Below are 18772 nucleotides of genomic sequence, written 5' to 3'. Positions count from 1 at the left end.
ACAGGCACGATGGGCCGAATGGCCTCCTATGCTGCATCATTTTGGTGGTGTTATTACTCAGACATGATGCCACCCATGGAGTGTATCCTAGGTCAGAGTGAATCCAGACACGCCCGGTTAATAATACTTGATTGCTGCATGAAGACCACAGAATGAAACACTCTGATATTGTCATTCCTTACTAGTATATTTGGAGTATATAGCCTATTATCAGCCAGGGCAAACATCAATGACGAGGTTCAACACTGCCTTCAGTGCGCCAGTGCAGCCTTCGGTCTTTTCCTGAGGAAAAAAGTGTTTGAAGATCAGGCCCTCAAATCTGGCACCCAGCTCATGGTCTACAGGGCCGTAGTGATACCCGCCCTCCTGCATGGCTCAGAGACATGGGCCATGTACAGTAGACACCTCAAATCGCTGGAGAAATACCACCAACGATGTCTCCAAGATCCTGCAAATCCCCTGGGAGGACAGACGCTCCAACGTTGGTGTCCTCGATCAGGCCAACATCCCCAGCATTGAAGCACTGACCACACTCGTGCGAGCCACATTGATCACATGCTTGACACAAGACTCCCAAAGCAAGCGCTATACTCGGAACTCCTTCACGGCAAGCAAGCCCAAAGCCTCCCTGATAAAGTGCAACATCCCCACCGACACCTGGGAGTCCCTGGCCAAAGAACGCCCTAAGTGGAGGAAGTGCATCCGGGAGGGTGCTGAGCACCTCGAGTCTCGTCGCCAGTGGAAGGAGCGTGCGGCAAACCAGTCCCACCCACCCTTTCCCTCAACCACTGTCTGTCCCACCTGTGACAGAGACTGTAATTCATGTATTGGACTGTTCAGTCACCTGAGAACTCACTTTTAGAGTGGAAGCAAGTCTTCCTCTATTCCCAGGGACTGCCTATGATGATGATGGCTGTTTAGTATTTTGGAGCGAGAGGTGTTGAACAAGTGTTTTAGGTATTCATTTTAATGTATCCTCAAGGTTTGGTCAAAAGTATCTTTAGTCAAAGAATTAATTTTTCTAACACCAGTCTTCACAATCTTCCTGTGTTGACAGATAAACCTTCAACAATTCCAAGGCGAGGATTTGTGGGAAAGGGCAAAGAGATTACCACCAAGCACGATGAGGTGATGTGTGGCAGAAGGAACACTGCGCGAATGGAAAATGTAGGTATTCGTCTTTTTATTCATGTTTTCCTTGTCATAAAAAGAGAAAGACTTGCATTTCTATAGCACCTTTCCCAACCACCAGACGTCCCAAAGCGCTTTCCAGCCAATGAAATACTTTTGAAGTGTAGTCACTGTCGTAATGTGGGAAACGCGGCAGCCAATTTGCGCACAGCAAGCTCCCACACACAGCAATGTGACAATGACCAAATAATCTGTTTTAGTGATGTTGATTGAGGGATAAACATTGGCCCCAGTACACCGGGGAGAACTCCCCAGCTCCTCTTCAAAATAGTGCCCTGGGATCTTTTACATCCTGAGAGAGCAGACGGGGCCTCTGTTTAACGTCAGCGCGGCGCTCCCTCGGCACCGCCCCCCCGGCAGCGCGGCGCTCCCTCGGCACCGCCCCCCCCGGCAGCGCGGCGCTCCCTCGGCACCGCCCCCCCGGCAGCGCAGCGCTCCCTCGGCACCGTCCCCCCGGCAGCGCGGCGCTCCCTCGGCACCGCCCCCCCCGGCAGCGCGGCGCTCCCTCGGCACCGCCCCCCCGGCAGCGCGGCGCTCCCTCGGCACCGGCAGCGCGGCGCTCCCTCGGCACCGTCCCCCCGGCAGCGCAGCGCTCCCTCGGCACCGTCCCCCCGGCAGCGCAGCGCTCCCTCGGCACCGCCCCCCCGGCAGCGCGGCGCTCCCTCGGCACCGGCAGCGCGGCGCTCCCTCGGCACCGTCCCCCCGGCAGCGCAGCGCTCCCTCGGCACCGTCCCCCCGGCAGCGCGGCGCTCCCTCGGCACCGCCCCCCCCGGCAGCGCGGCGCTCCCTCGGCACCGCCCCCCCGGCAGCGCGGCGCTCCCTCGGCACCGGCAGCGCGGCGCTCCCTCGGCACCGTCCCCCCGGCAGCGCGGCGCTCCCTCGGCAACGCCCCCCCCGGCAGCGCGGCGCTCCCTCGGCAACGCCCCCCCCGGCAGCGCGGCGCTCCCTCGGCACCGCCCCCCCCGGCAGCGCGGCGCTCCCTCGGCACCGCCCCCCCCGGCAGCGCGGCGCTCCCTCGGCACCGCCCCCCCCGGCAGCGCGGCGCTCCCTCGGCACCGCCCCCCCCGGCAGCGCGGCGCTCCCTCGGCACCGCCCCCCCCGGCAGCGCGGCGCTCCCTCGGCACCGCCCCCCCCGGCAGCGCGGCGCTCCCTCGGCACCGCCCCCCCGGCAGCGCGGCGCTCCCTCGGCACCGCCCCCCCGGCAGCGCGGCGCTCCCTCGGCACCGCCCCCCCGGCAGCGCGGCGCTCCCTCGGCACCGCCCCCCCGGCAGCGCGGCGCTCCCTCGGCAACGCCCCCCCCGGCAGCGCGGCGCTCCCTCGGCACCGCCCCCCCCGGCAGCGCGGCGCTCCCTCGGCACCGCCCCCCCCCGGCAGCGCGGCGCTCCCTCGGCAACGCCCCCCCGATTCTTTTTGGGTGAGATGGGGTGGGGGTGTTAGTTTTTATATTTATTTAACTACCTATTTCTACTCTTCCAAAGTGCAAATACAGAAGAAATTTATATTCAGTATATGGCACATACTTTGTTGAAAAACATAGATATTTGTATAGCGTGTGCTATGAAAATAACGTGGAACTTGCAGCTAACCATTTGCTTATCTTTAATCTGTCAGTGAGAGAACTCCCAGCTGTTTTTTTTTAAAAAGCTGGGGTGTTTCCATTGACGAAACTGAAAAGGAAATAAGACCTATTCTCAGAATAAGGGCTGGCCATTTCGGACTGAGATGAGGAGGAATTTCTTCACTCAGAGGGTGGTGAATCTTTGGAATTCCCAACCCAGAGGGCTGTGGAGGCTCAGTCGTTGAGTATATTTAAGACAGAGATCGATAGATTCTTGGACATTAAGGGACTTGCGGGATATGGGGAGTGGGCGGGAAGGTGAAGTTGAGATGGATCAGCCATGATCTTATTAAATGGCGGAGCAGGCTCGAGGGGCCGTATGGCCTACTCCTGCTCCTATTTCTTATCGATATTGCGCTGAAAGCATATTCAGCCTTGAATATACTCAACGACTCAGCATTCACAGCACTTTGGGGCAGAGAATACCAAAGATTCACAACTATCTGTTTTTGTGACTGGAAGGCTGTATCCCGTGGGGTTCCGCAGGGCTCAGTGCTGGATCTCTTGCTTTTTGTGGTATATATCAATGACTTGGACTTAAATATGATTAAGAAGTTTGCAGATTACACTAAAATTGGCCGTGTGGTTGATAATGAAGAAGAAAGCTGGGGACTGCAGGAAGATATCGATGAACTGGTCAGGTGGGTAGAACAGTGGCAAATGGAATTCAATCCGGAGAAGTGTGAGGTTATGCATTTGGAAAGGTCTAACAAGGGAATACACATTAAATGGTAGGACACTGAGAAGTGTAGAGGAACAAATGGACATTGGAGTGCAAGTCCACAGATCCCTGAATGTAGCAGGCCAGGTAGATAAGGTGGTTAAGAAGGCACACGGAATACTTGCCTTTATAAGTCGAGGCATGGAATACAAGAACTGTATAAAACACTGGTTAGGCCACAGCTGGAGTACTGCGTGCTGTTCTGGTCACCTCATTCCAGGAAAGATATGATTGCACTGGAAAGGGTGCAGAGGAGATTTACGAGGATGTTGCCTGGACTGGAGAATTGTGGCTATGAGGAAAGATTGGAGATTTCTTTGGAACAGAGGAGGCTGAGGGGAGACCTGATTGAGGTGTATAAAATTATGAGGGGCCTGGATAGAGTGGATAGGAAGGACCTGTTTCCCTTGGCAGAGGGGCCAACAACCAGGGGGCATAGATTTATAGTAATTGGGGGAAGGTTTAGAGGAGATATGAGGGGAAATTTCTTCACCCAGAGGGTGGTGGGGGTCTGGAACTCACTGCCTGAAAGGGTGGTAGAGGCAGAAACCCTCACCACATTTAAAAAGTACTTGGATGTGCACTTGAAGTGCCGTAACCTACAGGGCTACAGACCAAGAGCTGGAAAGTGGGATTAGGCTTGGTCAGCCGGCACGGACACGATGGGCCGAAATGGTCTCCTTCCGTGCTGTAAATTTCTATGATTCTATGACCTGAGCGAAGAAATTCCTCCTCATTTCTGTCTTAAATGGCTGACATCTTATCCTGAGACTGTGCCCCTAGTTCTAGACTCTCCAGCCAGAGGGAACAACCTCTCGGCATCTACCCTGTAAAACCCCCTCAGAATCTTGTATGTTTCAATGAGATCGCCTCTCATTCTTCCCAACTCCAGAGGGTATAGACCCAATCTACTCGATCTCTCCTCATAGGACAACCCCCTCCTCCCAGGAATCAATCTGGTGAACCTTCGCTGCACTGCCTCCAAAGCAAGTATATCCTTCCTCAGATAAGGAGACCAACACTCTGCACAGTACTCCAGCTGTGGTCTCCCCAAAACCCCGTACAATTGCAGCAAGACTTCCATACTCCCTGCAATAAAGGCCAGCTTGCCATTTGCCTTCCCAATTCCTTGCCGTACCTGCAGGCCAACTTTCCGTGTTTCCTATTCGAGGACACCCAGATCTCTCTCAACACCAACATTGAGCAGTTTCTCACCATTTGAAAAATCTTCTGCATTTCTGTTCTTCCAACCAAAGTGAACAACACTACACCCCATCTGCCACCCTATTGCCCACGCACTTAACCAGTCTATAATCCCCCTGCAGGCTTCCCGTATCCTCCTCGCATCCCACCTTTCCACCGAGCTTTGCATCGTGAGTAAACTCGGTCCTCTCATCCAAGCCATCAAATCAGATTGTAAATAGCTGAGGCCCCAGCACTGCTCCCTGCAGCAACCCACAATCCACAGTCTGCCAATCCAAAAATGACCCATCCATCCCCACTCTGTTTTCTGTCTGTTAACCAATCTTTTATCCATGCTAATACCTTACCCCCAACCCCAGAAGCCCTTATCTTGCTTAACAACTGTTTATGTAGCACCTTATCGAATGCCTTTTGGAAATCCGGAAATCCAAATATACTGCATCCACTGGTTCCCATTCATCTACCCTGCTCATTACATCCTCAACACAATTTCCCTTTTATAAAACCATGCTGACTCTGCCCAAGCATATTATGATTTTCGAAGTTACCACTTCCTTAATAATGGATTCCAGTATTTTCCCAATGACAATGTCAGGCCAACTGGGGCTGCATTTACTACCTTCCAATCTGCTGGGACCGTTCTAGAATCTAGGAAACTTTGGAAGATCACAACCATTTGCATCCACTATCTCTGCAGCCAAGTCTTTAAGATCCCTCGGCTGCAGGCCAGCAGGTCCAGGGGATTTGTCGGCTTTAAGCCCCATTAGTTTCTCAAATACTTGTTCTCTGTTGACATTAATTACTTTATCGCTCCCATTAGCCCCTGGGTTCCCGACTATTTTTAGTCTGCTTTATGTGTCGTCTTCTGTGAAGACAGATACAAAATATTTTTTTAAAGCCTCTGTCATTTCCTTGTTCCCCAATATAATTTCTTCTGTCTCTGCCTCTAAGGGACCAACACTTGCTTTTGTTGAGTTGAGGCGAATAGTATCGATGTATTTAAGAGGAAGCTACATAAACACGAGGGAGAAAGGAATAGAAAGATATGTTAGAGGTAAGAAGAAGAGGGGTGGGAGGGGGCTGGTGTGGAGCATAAACACCGGCACGGACCCGTTGGGCCCAATGGCCTGTTCCTGTGTTGTACATTGTATGTAATCTGACGTTATATTTCTTGCTAATTTACACGCATTCTGTTTTCTCCCTTTTATGTCATTTTTTGGTCATCCTTTGCTAGTTTCTAAAGCTCTTGTAATCCTCAGGCTTACTACTGTTCTTGGCAACGTTATAAGCCTCTCTTTTTAATCTAATACTATTTTTAACTTCTTTAGTTAGCCACGGATGGATCACTTTTCTTGTAGAGTTTTTATTTCTCAAGGGACCGCCGCACTGTCGGAGGGGCAGTACTGAGGGAGCGCTGCACTGTCGGAGGGGCAGTACTGAGGGAGCGCCGCACTGTCGGAGGGGCAGTACTGAGGGAGCGCCGCACTGTCGGAGGGACAGTACTGAGGGAGCGCCGCACTGTCGGAGGGGCAGTACTGAGGGAGCGCCGCACTGTCGGAGGGGCAGTACTGAGGGAGCGCCGCACTGTCGGAGGGGCAGTACTGAGGGAGCGCGCCGCACTGTCGGAGGGGCAGTACTGAGGGAGCACCGCACTGTCGGAGGGGCAGTACTGAGGGAGCGCCGCACTGTCGGAGGGGCAGTACTGAGGGAGCGCCGCACTGTCGGAGGGGCAGTACTGAGGGAACACCGCACTGTCGGAGGGGCAGTACTGAGGGAGCGCCGCACTGTCGGAGGGGCAGCGTGATCTAGATAGTGCTATGTAAGCTTATTGCCGACCTTTAATGATCCAAAAAATGTTTTTCCTTTTCAGTTTGCTCCAGAGTTCCAAGTTGGCGATGGAATCGGAATGGATCTGAAACTATCTAATCGGGTTTTTAATGCGTTGAAGCAGCATTCGTACTCTGAACAGCGTCGCAGTGCCAAAGTTCACGAGAAGAAAGAGCATTCTACTTCTGTATGTCCCACTTTAAGCGTTATTAAATACAACTGGTATTGATCATAGAACCAGCACAAGAGGCCATTCGGCCCATCGTGCCTGTGCCAGCTCTCTGAAAGAGTGGTCCAATTAGTCCCACTCCCCTCACTCCTTCCCCACAACCCTGACCATCTTTCACCTTCCTGTATCCAATTTCCTTTTGAAAGTTACTATTGAATCTGCCCCCTTTAATGCAGCGCGATCCAGATCACAACAACTCACTTTATAAAAAAAAAAATCTCCTCCGCTCCCCTCTGGCTCGTTTGCCAATTCCCATAAATCTGTGTCCCTCTAGTTACCGACCCTCCTGCCACTGGAAACTGTTTCCCCTTATTTACTCTCATCAAAACCTTGCATGATTGTGAACACCTCTATTAAATCTCCCCATAACCTTCTCTGCTCCAAGGAGAACAACCCCAGCTTCTCCAGTCTCTCCACGTCACTGAAGTCCCTCATCCCTGGAACCATTCTAGTAATTCTCTGCACCGTCTCCAAGGCCTTAATAAGAACATAAGAAATAGGAGCAGGAGTAGGCCATACAGGCCTCTTGAGCCTGCTCCGCCATTTAATACGATCATGGCTGATCCGATCATGGACTCAGGTCCACTTCCCTGCCCGCTCCCCATAACCCCTTATTTCCTTATCGGTTAAGAAACTGTCTATCTCTGTCTTAAATTTATTCAATGTCCCAGCTTCCACAGCTCTCTGAGGCAGCGAATTCCACAGATTTACAACCCTCTGGGAAAATAAATTCCTCCTCATCTCAGTTTTAAATGGGCGGCCCCTTATTCTAAGATTATACTCTCTAGTTCTAGTCTCCCCTATCAGTGGAAACATCCTCTCTGCATCCACCTTGTCAAGCCCCCTCATAATCTTATACGTTTCGATAAGATCACCTCTCATTCTTCTGAATTCCAATGAGTAGAGGCCCAACCTCCTCAACCTTTCCTCATAAGTCAATCCCCTCGTCCCCGGAATCAACCGAGTGAACCTTCTCTGAACTGCCTCCAAAGCAAGTATATCCTTTCGTAAATATAGAAACCAAAACTGCACGCAGTATTCCAGGTGTGACCTCACCAATACCCTGTATAACTGTAGCAAGACTTCCCTGCTTTTATACTCCATCCCCTTTGCAATAAAGGCCAAGATTAGGGAATGGTTGAAAATCTGCATTCTGAAATAATGGCATTACTGACCACATCTCTCTGGCATTGGGGGCTCACAGCTGTCTGTACAGGACCCCTCAGAAACTGGATTGGTGTACAGCTGCAAGATCTGTTTGACAACTAAACTTTCAAAGTACTTAAGCTATAATTAATAAAGCTTTTGTGGTGAGTTGAGATTACACATTGTGCTGAAATGTCCGTTGTCGTCTTGTAATTGCACTAAATATTTTAAAGTCTCAATAAATCAGCATTGGGGAACGATGTTCCCTTCGAGCTGCAAGGTCGCGGAGCACTCCAGGAGTCCTGTACAGCTGGTGAACTGGCTTTGAAATGGACGTAGACTTTTGAATGGGTCATGCAGCTCCTTAAAGGGGCCACGCGGCCCAAAAAAAATCGCGGGAAGCATTGGGAATATTTCCTAACCCACAGAAGTTAGAAAAGACATTTAATCAGCTGAGACGCATCAATTATTTTCTCAGATTATACTTTCATTGATTTTAGCACTAACTTTGAGTTACAGTTCCACTTAAAACCAGGCGTGATCTTGTCTGGATGAACATTACACCTTTTTTATTTTGATCAATTGTTTTATTCATCTTGATGTGAGTTTCTCTTTTGTCTTACTGTTGTGTTTTTAGTGAGGATGATTGGACTGCAATTGTTGGACGTGATCTTGGGAACATAGGAACAGGAGGAGGCCATTTAGCCCCTGAGCTTGTTCCGTCAGTCAGTGAGATCACGGCTGATCTGTGACCTAACTCCATATACCCGCCTTTGCTCCATATCCCTTAATACTTTTGGTTAACAAAAATATATCAATCTCCAATTTCAAATGAACAATCGATCTCGTGTCAATTGCCGTTTGCGGGAGAGAGTTCCAAACCTCTCCCACCCTGTGTGTGTAGAAGTGTTTCCTAATTTCACTCCTGAAAGGTCTGGCTCTGATTATTAGACTGCCCCCTAGTTCTAGACTCCCCAACCAGCAGAAATAGTGTTTCTCTCTATCTACCTCTCTGTTCCCTTTTAATATCCTGAAAACTTTGATCAAATCACCCCTTTAACATTCTAAATTCTAGGGATTGCAACCCTAATTTGTGTAATTCCCCCCTCGTAACTTAACCCTTGAAGTCCAGGTATCTGGTAAACCTCCCTCCAAGGACCAGTATGAATATGTTGGAATTGTTGAAGGGCTCCAGCCCATAGGTCCAATGTTGAAAATACTAGCTGTTTAAATTGACTTACGATCAGCAGCTGATGGTTTATAAGGGAGTAGCTTTATTTATGTTTTTTAATGCTGTGCAATATTAAGCCAATCGGAGGTAATCGCAATCCTCTTGTTATCCCAGTTGTCGAGTCGACATCAAATGTTTCGTACAGTCTGGCGTGACTCCAGCATCATAATACTTTTCACTAGAGGAAAGTTTAATGCTGAATTAAGGCGTGACTGTATTTCACTGGTATTGCTAGTCTGCTTTAAGGTGTTTAAAAAGATAACTTTTAATCGGAACTGCCCTCTCATAAGACATTAACGTAGTTTCAATCCACACGGTCCGAGTCAACCGATAACAAATATAATTGTGTTGTTTTTTTGAATGACTTTGTAATGTACTTGCTTCGTGGGTTCTTTGCTTAAGAATTCATAGCAACAGATTACTATTAAGAACTAGTTGGCTTATTAACAAGGGTTTAACAATCACACCACACAGTACCAGTTCAGCCACTAGGCTCACTACTGCATATCTCATCGTGGATGACCGAGACCCAACTGACTGGGGTTTTATTGAGTCTTGTGAACATCACATGACTGGCTAAGCCACTCACAATGCAACAGCTCTACAAACCTGTGAGTATACTCACAGGTACTCACATTACAGACTTGAATTGCTAACATGCCAGTTCATAACCGATAAAGGAATAAGGAGTTATGGGGAGCGGGCAGGGAAGTGGACCCGAGTCCATGATCGGATCAGCCATGATCGTATTAAATGGCAGAGCAGGCTCGAGGGGCCAAATGGCCTACTCCTGCTCCTATTTCTTATGTTCTTATTCCTAAATTCCCATTGTTTTATTTTTAATTGTCATCTCAGGACCAAGCTGTCGACGCTAAAACCCGCTTGCTGCTCTACAAAATGGTGAACGCTGGGATATTGGAAAGCATCAATGGCTGCATCAGTACTGGGAAAGAGTCTGTGGTCCTCCACGCTAATGGAGGAAGGTATGTGCTCGTCCAAAAATAAATCCCACCGATTGGGAGAGATTGAAGCAGAAACGACAAGGTTTCCACTTGGTGGGGGGTGGGGAGCGGAGCGGAGTCTAAAACCAGGGGCCATCAAAATAAGACAGTCACTAATAAATCCCATCGGGAATTCAGGAGAAACTTCTTTACCCAGAGAGTGGTGAGAATGTGGAACTCGCTGCCACAGGGGGCCGTTGAAAGAAAGACTTGCATTTAAAGGGTGATCGCGGTAGAAACCCTCGCCACATTTTAAAAAGTACTTGGATGTGCACTTGAAGTGCCGTAACCTACAGGGCTACGGACCGAGAGCTGGAAAGTGGGATTAGGCTGGGTAGCTCTTGGTCGGCCGGCGCGGACACGATGGGCCGAAATGGCCTCCTTCCCTGCTGTAAATTTCTATGATTCTCCATCGTCATCATCAGAGGCAGTCCCTCGGAATCGAGGAAGACTTGCTTCCACTCTTAAAGTGAGTTCTCAGGCGACTGAACAGTCCAATACGGGAATTACAGTCTCTGTCACAGGTGGGACAGACAGTGGTTGAAGGAAAGGGGTGGGTGGGACTGGTTTGCCGCACGCTCCTTCCGCTGCCTGCGCTTGGTTTCTGCATGCTCTCGGCGACGAGACTCGAGGTGCTCAGCGCCCTCCCGGATGCACTTCCTCCACTTAGGGCAGTCTTTGGCCCAGGGACTCCCAGGTGTCGGTGGGGATGTTGCACTTTATCAGAGAGGCTTTGAGGGTGTCCCTGTAACGTTTCCTCTGCCCACCTTTGGCTCGTTTACCGTGTAGGAGTTCCGAGTAGAGCGCTTGCTTTGGGAGTCTCGTGTCAGGCATGTGGACAATGTGGCCCTGCCCAGCGGAGCTGGTCGAGTGTGGTCAGTGCTTCAGTGCTGGGGATCTATGATTCTATTAAAGTGGTAATGACAGCAAACACTGACCTCTACTACCCATTGCAAATTTTGGGCCATTCTACCACGAGCATAATGAACGATAAGGGAGTGAAGGGTTATGGGGAGCGGGCAGGGAAGTGGAGCTGAGCCCAACACCAGCTCAGCCATGATCGTATTAAATGGCGGAGCAGGCTCGAGGGGCCAAATGGCCGACTCCTGCTCCTATTTCTTATGTTCTTATGATAACGGCATTTCCTGCTGGCTGTTGCAGCATGACTTTTAACCTTTATCTCCCAAGTTTTTTCTCTTTTTAGTAAAGCTGAAATCAATATTTGCACAAGTTCGTTGTAGTTTATTCCTCTTTCTGCTTCTGCAGCATAAATGAAAAAATGGTTCCCACAGAGTGCGCCATCAAGGTTTTTAAGACGACACTTAATGAGTTCAAAAACCGCGATAAGTACATCAAGGACGATTACAGATTCAAAGACCGCTTTAGCAAGTTGTATCCTCGAAAAATCATCCACATGTGGGTCGAGAAGGAAATGCACAACCTGACCAGGTATAGTCTCCTGTTTCTAATCGAAAGATGGATCCGAAGTCTGGTCAGCGCAAACGCAGAGAATGTTGCATACTTTCATTCTGCACCACTGCAGTTCCACACTTGCTTAATGCGCATTAATGAGCAGCGTGGAGGCCCCGACCTGCGTGAGAACACCGGCGGCAGCTCGGGGCCATAAAAGGAGCATTGGTGCAGCAGCCATGGACAGCGTGGGGGAGGGGGGCCCCAGGGAGGGGGGCCTGGGGGTGGAGGGCCCCTGGGGAGCGGTGTGGGGGAGGGGGGGCCCCGGGGAGCGGTGTGGGGGTGGGGGGGCCCCGGGGAGTGGGGGAGGGGGGCCCCGGGGAGCGGCGTGGGGGAGGAGCCCCGGGGAGCGGCGTGGGGGGGAGGAGCCCCGGGGAGCGGCATGGGGGAGAGGAGCCCCGGGGAGCGGCATGGGGGAGGGGAGCCCCGGGGAGCGGCATGGGGGAGGGGGCCCCGGGGAGTGGGGGAGGAGGGCCCCGGGGAGCGGCATGGGGGAGGGGGGCCCCGGGGAGCGGTGTGGGGGAGGGGAGCCCCGGGGAGCGGCATGGGGGAGGGGAGCCCCGGGGAGCGGCATGGGGGAGGGGGGCCCCGGGGAGCGGCATGGGGGAGGGGGGCCCCGGGGAGCGGCGTGGGGGAGGGGAGCCCCGGGGAGCGGCGTGGGGGAGGGGGGCCCCGGGGAGCGGCGTGGGGGAGGGGAGCCCCGGGGAGCGGCGTGGGGGGCGGGGGCCCCGGGTAGCAGCGTTGGGGGGGGGGGGGGGCCCGGGGAGCGACGTGTGGGGGTCCCGGGAAGCGGCAAGGAGGCATACTGCTCCAGAGAGCAGCGCAAGCTGGTGCAGGAGGGCAACGGCAGCAAAGAGTGACGTCGTCAAGGTCCAGGTCGGTGATTGGAAGGTGGGCAGGTACAGCAGGAGAGGCGTGAGTTCGGGGCCAGGGGCCTAGGGGCAGCACGGGCCCAGCCCACACTGCGATATGTGAGCGCACTAGGTCCGTGCACCAGAGCTGGTCTCCAGTCGTCCTGGTTACCCCTTGCCACTGGACCAAGACCTCGCTCTGTCAAGCCCGTGTGGTGGCTGGTGTGCAACGGTCACCCCACGTTAAAAAAATCCACCCACAGGCATCTTCCATCCTTCAACATGGAGTTCGGGATCTGGAATATCAGGTCCTTCATTGAAACACCTGTGAACTCATCCCTTTTTTTGGTGTGGAAGCAAGTCATCCTCATTTCGAGGGACTGCCTATGACTGTATTTTTAATTCTGTCCTTTGCAACTTATCCTGCAGTAAATCATGTTGGCAGCGTAGGCTTCATTGCTGCAGTGTGTGAGATGCAACAACTGTTGCTCCCACAGAGATCTTTTGGTGACTGGCTGGGGTAGTCCTGGCTGATGTGAGGGGTGCAAGGGGGTATGTGTTGGCCCGAACGAAACTCAGTCCTCCAGCTTCGGTCTAACCAGAGCTTTACACAGCTCTAGCATAACCTTTGTATTCCAGCCCCCTTGAGATGACGGCTAACATAAGAACATAAGAAATAGGAGCAGGTGTAGGCCATACGGCCCCTCGAGCCTGCTCCTCCATTGAATACGATCATGGCTGATCTGATCATGGACTCGGGTCCACTTCCCCGCCCGCTCCCCATAACCCTTCACTCGCTTATCGCTCAAAAATCTGTCTATCTCCATCTTAAATATATTCAATGACCCAGCTTCCACAGCTCCCTGGGGCAGAGAATTCCACAGATTTACAACCCTCTCATTTCTTTAGTGTTTTTAATTATTTTTTTGTACCTGTCAAAGCTCCTCCCCTGTGATTTATTTTTAATTTTCCTCTTGTCTCTGGTACTTTATCCTCTTCCTCCACTGCGAAGATCGACACAAAGCATTTATTTAGCCATTTATCGGCTTTTAAACAATTTGGTCCTGGGATGTGGGCGTCGCTGGCAAGGCCGGCATTTATTGCCCATCCCTAATTGCCCCTCGAGAAGGTGGTGGTGAGCCGCCTTCTTGAACCGCTGCAGTCCGTGTGGTGAAGGTGCTCCCACAGTGCTGTTAGGGAGGGAGTTCCAGGATTGTGACCCAGCGACGATGAAGGAACGGCCGATATATTTCCAAGTCGGGATGGTGTGTGTGACGGAGGGGAATTTGGAGGTGGTTGTGCTCCCTTGCGCCTGCGTTTGTCTTTAAGGAGCCACATTATCCGTAGCCACCCTCTTTCTCTTAATATACTTGTAAAAACTTTGTGCCGTCCTCTATCCCTCGCAAACTTTTTGTGATAAAAACAGAAAATGCTGGAAATACTCAGCGGGTCAGGCAGCAGCTGTGGAGAGAGGAACAGTTAACGTTTCGGGTCGGTGACCCCTCGTCAGATCTGGGAAAAGTTTTTAAGCAAGTGTCGGGAAAGGGAGAGATCAAAGAACAAAAGGGAAGGTCTGTGATAGGGTGGAAGGCAGAGGAGATTAAGAGACAACAAGGATGATGGTGCAAGGCAAAAGGAGATGGTAATGTGTAGTGTAGTATTTAAAATAAACACAACACCAGGTTTGGGTTCGAAGATTCAAGTAGTGGGTCAACCGCCTACTCTCTGTCTGTAGCCAGGCTTCTGCAAAGTTCCAAGCAATCTTTTATACATCTAATGATGCAAGTCAGCCTTGTGCACGGTCCCCCCCATGCCCTTTAATTAGCCCAAAGCTCGCGTGCACAATTGCTGCTTGACTAATTCCCTTTCGCGTCATACAATCATTGGCCTACGTCTCATACCAGATGAAGTTTCTCCAACGTGTCACTTCTGACCCTTTGCTCTGTTTAACTGCCTCACTGGGCCTCCTGCGGTTAAACAGTTTGGCTATTTGTAATTGTCCTCAAGTTACACAGCTTTCAACTGTTAATCATTCTGACGTAGCGTTATCTCTTCTGCCCGTTAAGCAACTTGGAAAGCAGACCGCTACAAAAGCCTATTTAGCTCTTTTAGGCCTGCGACCCATTCTTAATCCTTTAATTATAGCAGAGCTCGAGAGCCCCACTTCATCATGGGACAAATTATGAAACAAAAGATGAGTGTTGATGGGGTGTAAATGGAGAAGGCAGAATCATCAACAGGGGCCGTGGGAAAGAGAAAATAAAACAGAAAATTAAAAAAAAAAATAGGGGCAGAGGTTACACTCTGAAATTGTTGAACTCGATGTTGAGTCCAGAAGGCTGTAAAGTGCCTAAACAAAAGATGAGGTGCTGTTCCTTGAGCTTGCGTTGAGCTTCGTTGGAACAGTGTAGGAGGCCGAGGGCGGAGAGGTCAGAGGGGGAGTGGAGCGGGGAATTAAAGCGACAGGCGAACGGAAGCTCAGGGTCACACTTACGGACTGAACGGAGGTGTTCCGCAAAGCGCTCACCCAATCTACATTCGATCTCCCCAGTGTAGACGAGACCACATCGTGAGCAGCGAATACAGTATACTAAACTGAAAGAAGTACAAGTAAATCACTGTTCCACCTGGAAGGAGTATTTGGGACCCTGGATAGTGGGAAGAGAGGGAGTGAAAGGGCAGGTGCACGGGAAGGTGCCGTGGGGAGGGGAGGGGGTGCTGGAGGTGATTGAGGAGTGGACCAGGGGGTCACAGAGGGAGCGGCCCCTACGGAATGCTGGGAGGGGAAGATGTGATTGGTGGTGGGATCACACTGGAGGTGGTGGAATTTTGGGGGGGATTCCTTTTTGCAACACTTACTACCCTATGTATCTCTTTGTCGTTCTTTATATCTCTCCCAGTCTCTCTGATGTTCTTTGCAGTTGTGGAAGTCCTTTCTTTAGTTTTATACGATCTCTCAGCCCTTTTGTTGACCAAGGTTGTTATTTACACATCTAGAACTCTTGCCAAAAGAGAGTAACTATCCTCGTATGCTTTTGAATAATACTCCCAGCTTCATGGTGCATCCGTGTGCAAATCAAAATACTCTTGATGAGTAACGACTAAAATGGCTTTTGTTTCTGTGTTCAGGCCCTTCCTATAAGGTCCCAATCTCTGACCTCCTCCAGCCCTACAACCAATATTCCCTCTTTTTTTTGGGGGGGGGCGTGGCTCATTCACAGGTTGAATTGTTAACCTGTGGAATTCACGAGCGCAGAGAGTTGTTGATGCCAGTTCATTGGATATGTTCAAGAGGGAGTTAGATGTGGCCCTTACGGCTAAAGGGATCAAGGGTTATGGAGAGAAAGCAGGAAAGGGGTACTGAGGGAATGATCAGCCATGATCTTATTGAATGGTGGTGCAGGCTCCTGCACCTATTTTCTATGTTTCTATATTTCAATATGATCATGCATTTCAGTACCCCTTTCCTGCTTTCTCTCCACACCCCTTGATCCCTTTAGCTGTAAGGGCCACATCTTCCTCCCTTTTGAATATATCTAACAAACTGGCTTCAACAACTTTCTGCGGTAGAGAATTCCACAGGTTCACCACTCTCTGGGTGAAGAAGTTTCTCCTCATCTCGGTCCTAAATGGCTTACCCCTTATCCTTAGACTGTGACCCCTGGTTCTGGACTTCCCCAACATTGGGAACATTCTTCCTGCATCTAACCTGTCTAACCCCGTCAGAATTTTATGTTTCTATGAGATCCCCTCTCATTCATCTAAATTCCATTGAATACAGGCCCAGTTGATCCAGTCTTTCTTCATATGTCAGTCCTGCCATCCCGGGAATCAGTCTGGTGAACCTTTGCTGCACTCCCTCAATAGCAAGAAGGTCCTTCCTCAGATTAGGAGACCAAAACTGTCCACAATATTCAAGGTGTGGCCTCACCAAGACCCCGTACAACTGTAGTAAGACCTCCCTGCTCCTATACTCAAATCCTCTCACTATGAAGGTCAACATACCATTTGCCGCCTTCACCGCCTGCTGTACCTGTATACCAACCTTCAATGACTGATGTGCCATGAGACCCAGGTCTTGTTGCACCTCCCCTTTTAATAATCTGTCACCATTCAGATAATCTGCCTCCTTGTTTTTACCACCAAAATGGATAACCTCACATTTATCTACATTATCACCTAACCTGTCCAAGTCACCCTGCAGCCTCCTAGCATCCTCCTCACAGCTCACACCGCCACCCTGCTTATTGAAATGTGTAAGATTATGAGGGGGCTTGACAAGGTGGATGCAGAGAGGATGTTTCCACTGATGGGGGAGACTAGAACTAGGGGGCATAATGTTAGAATAAGGGGCTGCCCATTTGAAACAGAGATGAGGAGGAATTTCTTCTCTGAGGGTTGTAAATCTGTGGAATTTGCTGCCTCAGAGAGCTTTGGAAGCTGGGTCATTGAATAAATTTAAGACAGAAATAGACAGTTTCTTGAACGATAAGGGGTTATGGGGAGCGGGCAGGGAAGTGGAGCTGAGTCCATGATCAGATCAGCCATGATCGTATTAAATGGCGGAGCAGGCTCGAGGGGCCGTATGGCCTACTCCTGCTCCTATTTCTTATGTTTGTTACGTAACCTAAGAATTAGGAGCAGGAGTCGGCCATTCGGCCCCTCGAGCCTGCTCCGCCATTTAATAAGATCACAGCTGATCATCGACCTCAGCTCCACTTTCCCGCCCGATCCCCATATCCCTTAATTCCCCTAGAGTCCAAAATCTATCGATCTTAGCCTTGAATATACTCAATGACTGAGCATCCACAGCCCTCTGGGGCAGAGAATTCCAAAGATTCACCACCCTCTGAGTGAAGAAATTCCTCCTCATCTCAGTCCTAAATGGACCCACCTTATCCTGAGACTGTGACCCCTGGTTCTAGACTCTCCAGCCCGGGGGAAACATCCTCTCAGCATCTACCCTGTCAATCCCCCTCAGAATCTTGTGTGCTTCAATGAGATCACCTCTCATTATTCTAAACTCCAGCGAGTACAGGCCCATTCTGCACAAACTCTCATCGTAAGACAGACCTCATCCCAGGAATCAATCTCGTGAATCTCTGTTGAACCGCCTCCAAGGCAAGTACTTCCTTCGATAAGGAGACCCAAACTGTGCCCAGTACTCCAGATGGAAACAGCTTCTCTACGTTCTATCCTTCATAGTCTTAAAGACCTCTATCAAGTCACCTCTTGGCCTGCCCTTGGTCAATATGTTCCAAACAGGGGCTTAGTGCTATTGGTTGATGGAACCGTCTTGTCCTGAGCATCCCCGATGTTAATCTCTTCTGCATCGGTGGCCGTGCCTTCAGCTGCCTGGGCCCCAAGCTCTCGAACTCCCTCCCTAAACCTCTCCACCTCTCTCTCTCTCTCTCTCTCTCAAGAAAGATTGGATCAACTGGGCTTGTATTCACTGGAGTTCAGAAAAATGAGAGGGGATCTCATAGAAACGTTTAAAATTCTGACGGGACTGGACAGGTTAGATGCAGGAAGAATGTTCCCGATGTTGGGGAAGTCCAGAACCAGGGGTCACAGTCTAAGGATAAGGGTTAAGCCATTTAGGACCGAGATGAGGAGAAACTTCTTCACCCAGAGAGTGGTGAACCTGTGGAATTCTCTACCACAGAAAGTTGTTGAGGCCAATTCACTAAATATATTCAAAAAGGAGTTAGATGAGGTCCTTACTACTAGGGGGATCAAGGGGTATGGCGAGAAAGCAGGAATGGGGTACTGAAGTTGCATGTTCAGCCATGAACTCATTGAATGGCGGTGTAGGCTCGAAGGGCCGAATGGCTTACTCCTGCACCTATATTCTATGTTTCTTCCTTCAAGACTCATCTTAAAACCGACCTCTGTGACCAAGCTTTTGGTCATCTGTTGTAATATCTCCTTATGTGACTCCGTGTAACCACTCCTGTGAAGCACCGCGGGACGTTTTACTACGTTGAAGGTGCTATATAAATGCCAGTTGTTGTGGCCATTGCACAGTCTGATGTCCTCTTTTTATTCTGCAGAATGCAGAAAGTGGGGATTCCGTGTCCGGAGGTGGTTATCCTGAAGAAGCATATTCTGGTGATGTCCTTCATAGGCCAAGATCACGTGCCAGCTCCTAAGTTAAAGGATGTTAAACTCAGTACCGACGATATGAAACGGGCCTACTACCAGGTTTTGCATGTAAGCTATCTTTTTTTTTCTCTCTGCCCAAGCTCAACGTGGCAACGGTATGAAAATGCTCCGCTGTTTCC

At 50.5% G+C, this 18772-nt stretch overlaps 1 protein-coding gene across 1 annotated transcript in view; it reads left to right on the top strand.

Annotated features, from left to right (window-relative positions):
• The window catches only part of riok3 (RIO kinase 3 (yeast)), a 49685-nt gene that overhangs the window by 18734 nt on the left and 12179 nt on the right, over positions 1–18772 (top strand). The window contains exons 4-8 of the mRNA XM_070896915.1: positions 1058–1167; positions 6604–6747; positions 10022–10149; positions 11434–11616; positions 18542–18701. Coding sequence (XP_070753016.1) covers positions 1058–1167; positions 6604–6747; positions 10022–10149; positions 11434–11616; positions 18542–18701 — 725 coding nt within the window. The remainder of the gene's footprint in view (positions 1–1057; positions 1168–6603; positions 6748–10021; positions 10150–11433; positions 11617–18541; positions 18702–18772) is intronic.

This window comes from Pristiophorus japonicus, chromosome 1 (assembly GCF_044704955.1).
Source record: "Pristiophorus japonicus isolate sPriJap1 chromosome 1, sPriJap1.hap1, whole genome shotgun sequence".
Taxonomy (NCBI): Eukaryota; Metazoa; Chordata; class Chondrichthyes; family Pristiophoridae; genus Pristiophorus; species Pristiophorus japonicus.
The sequence above is the reverse complement of the archived record's forward strand: the minus strand, read 5'-3'. Positions and strand labels throughout refer to the sequence as shown.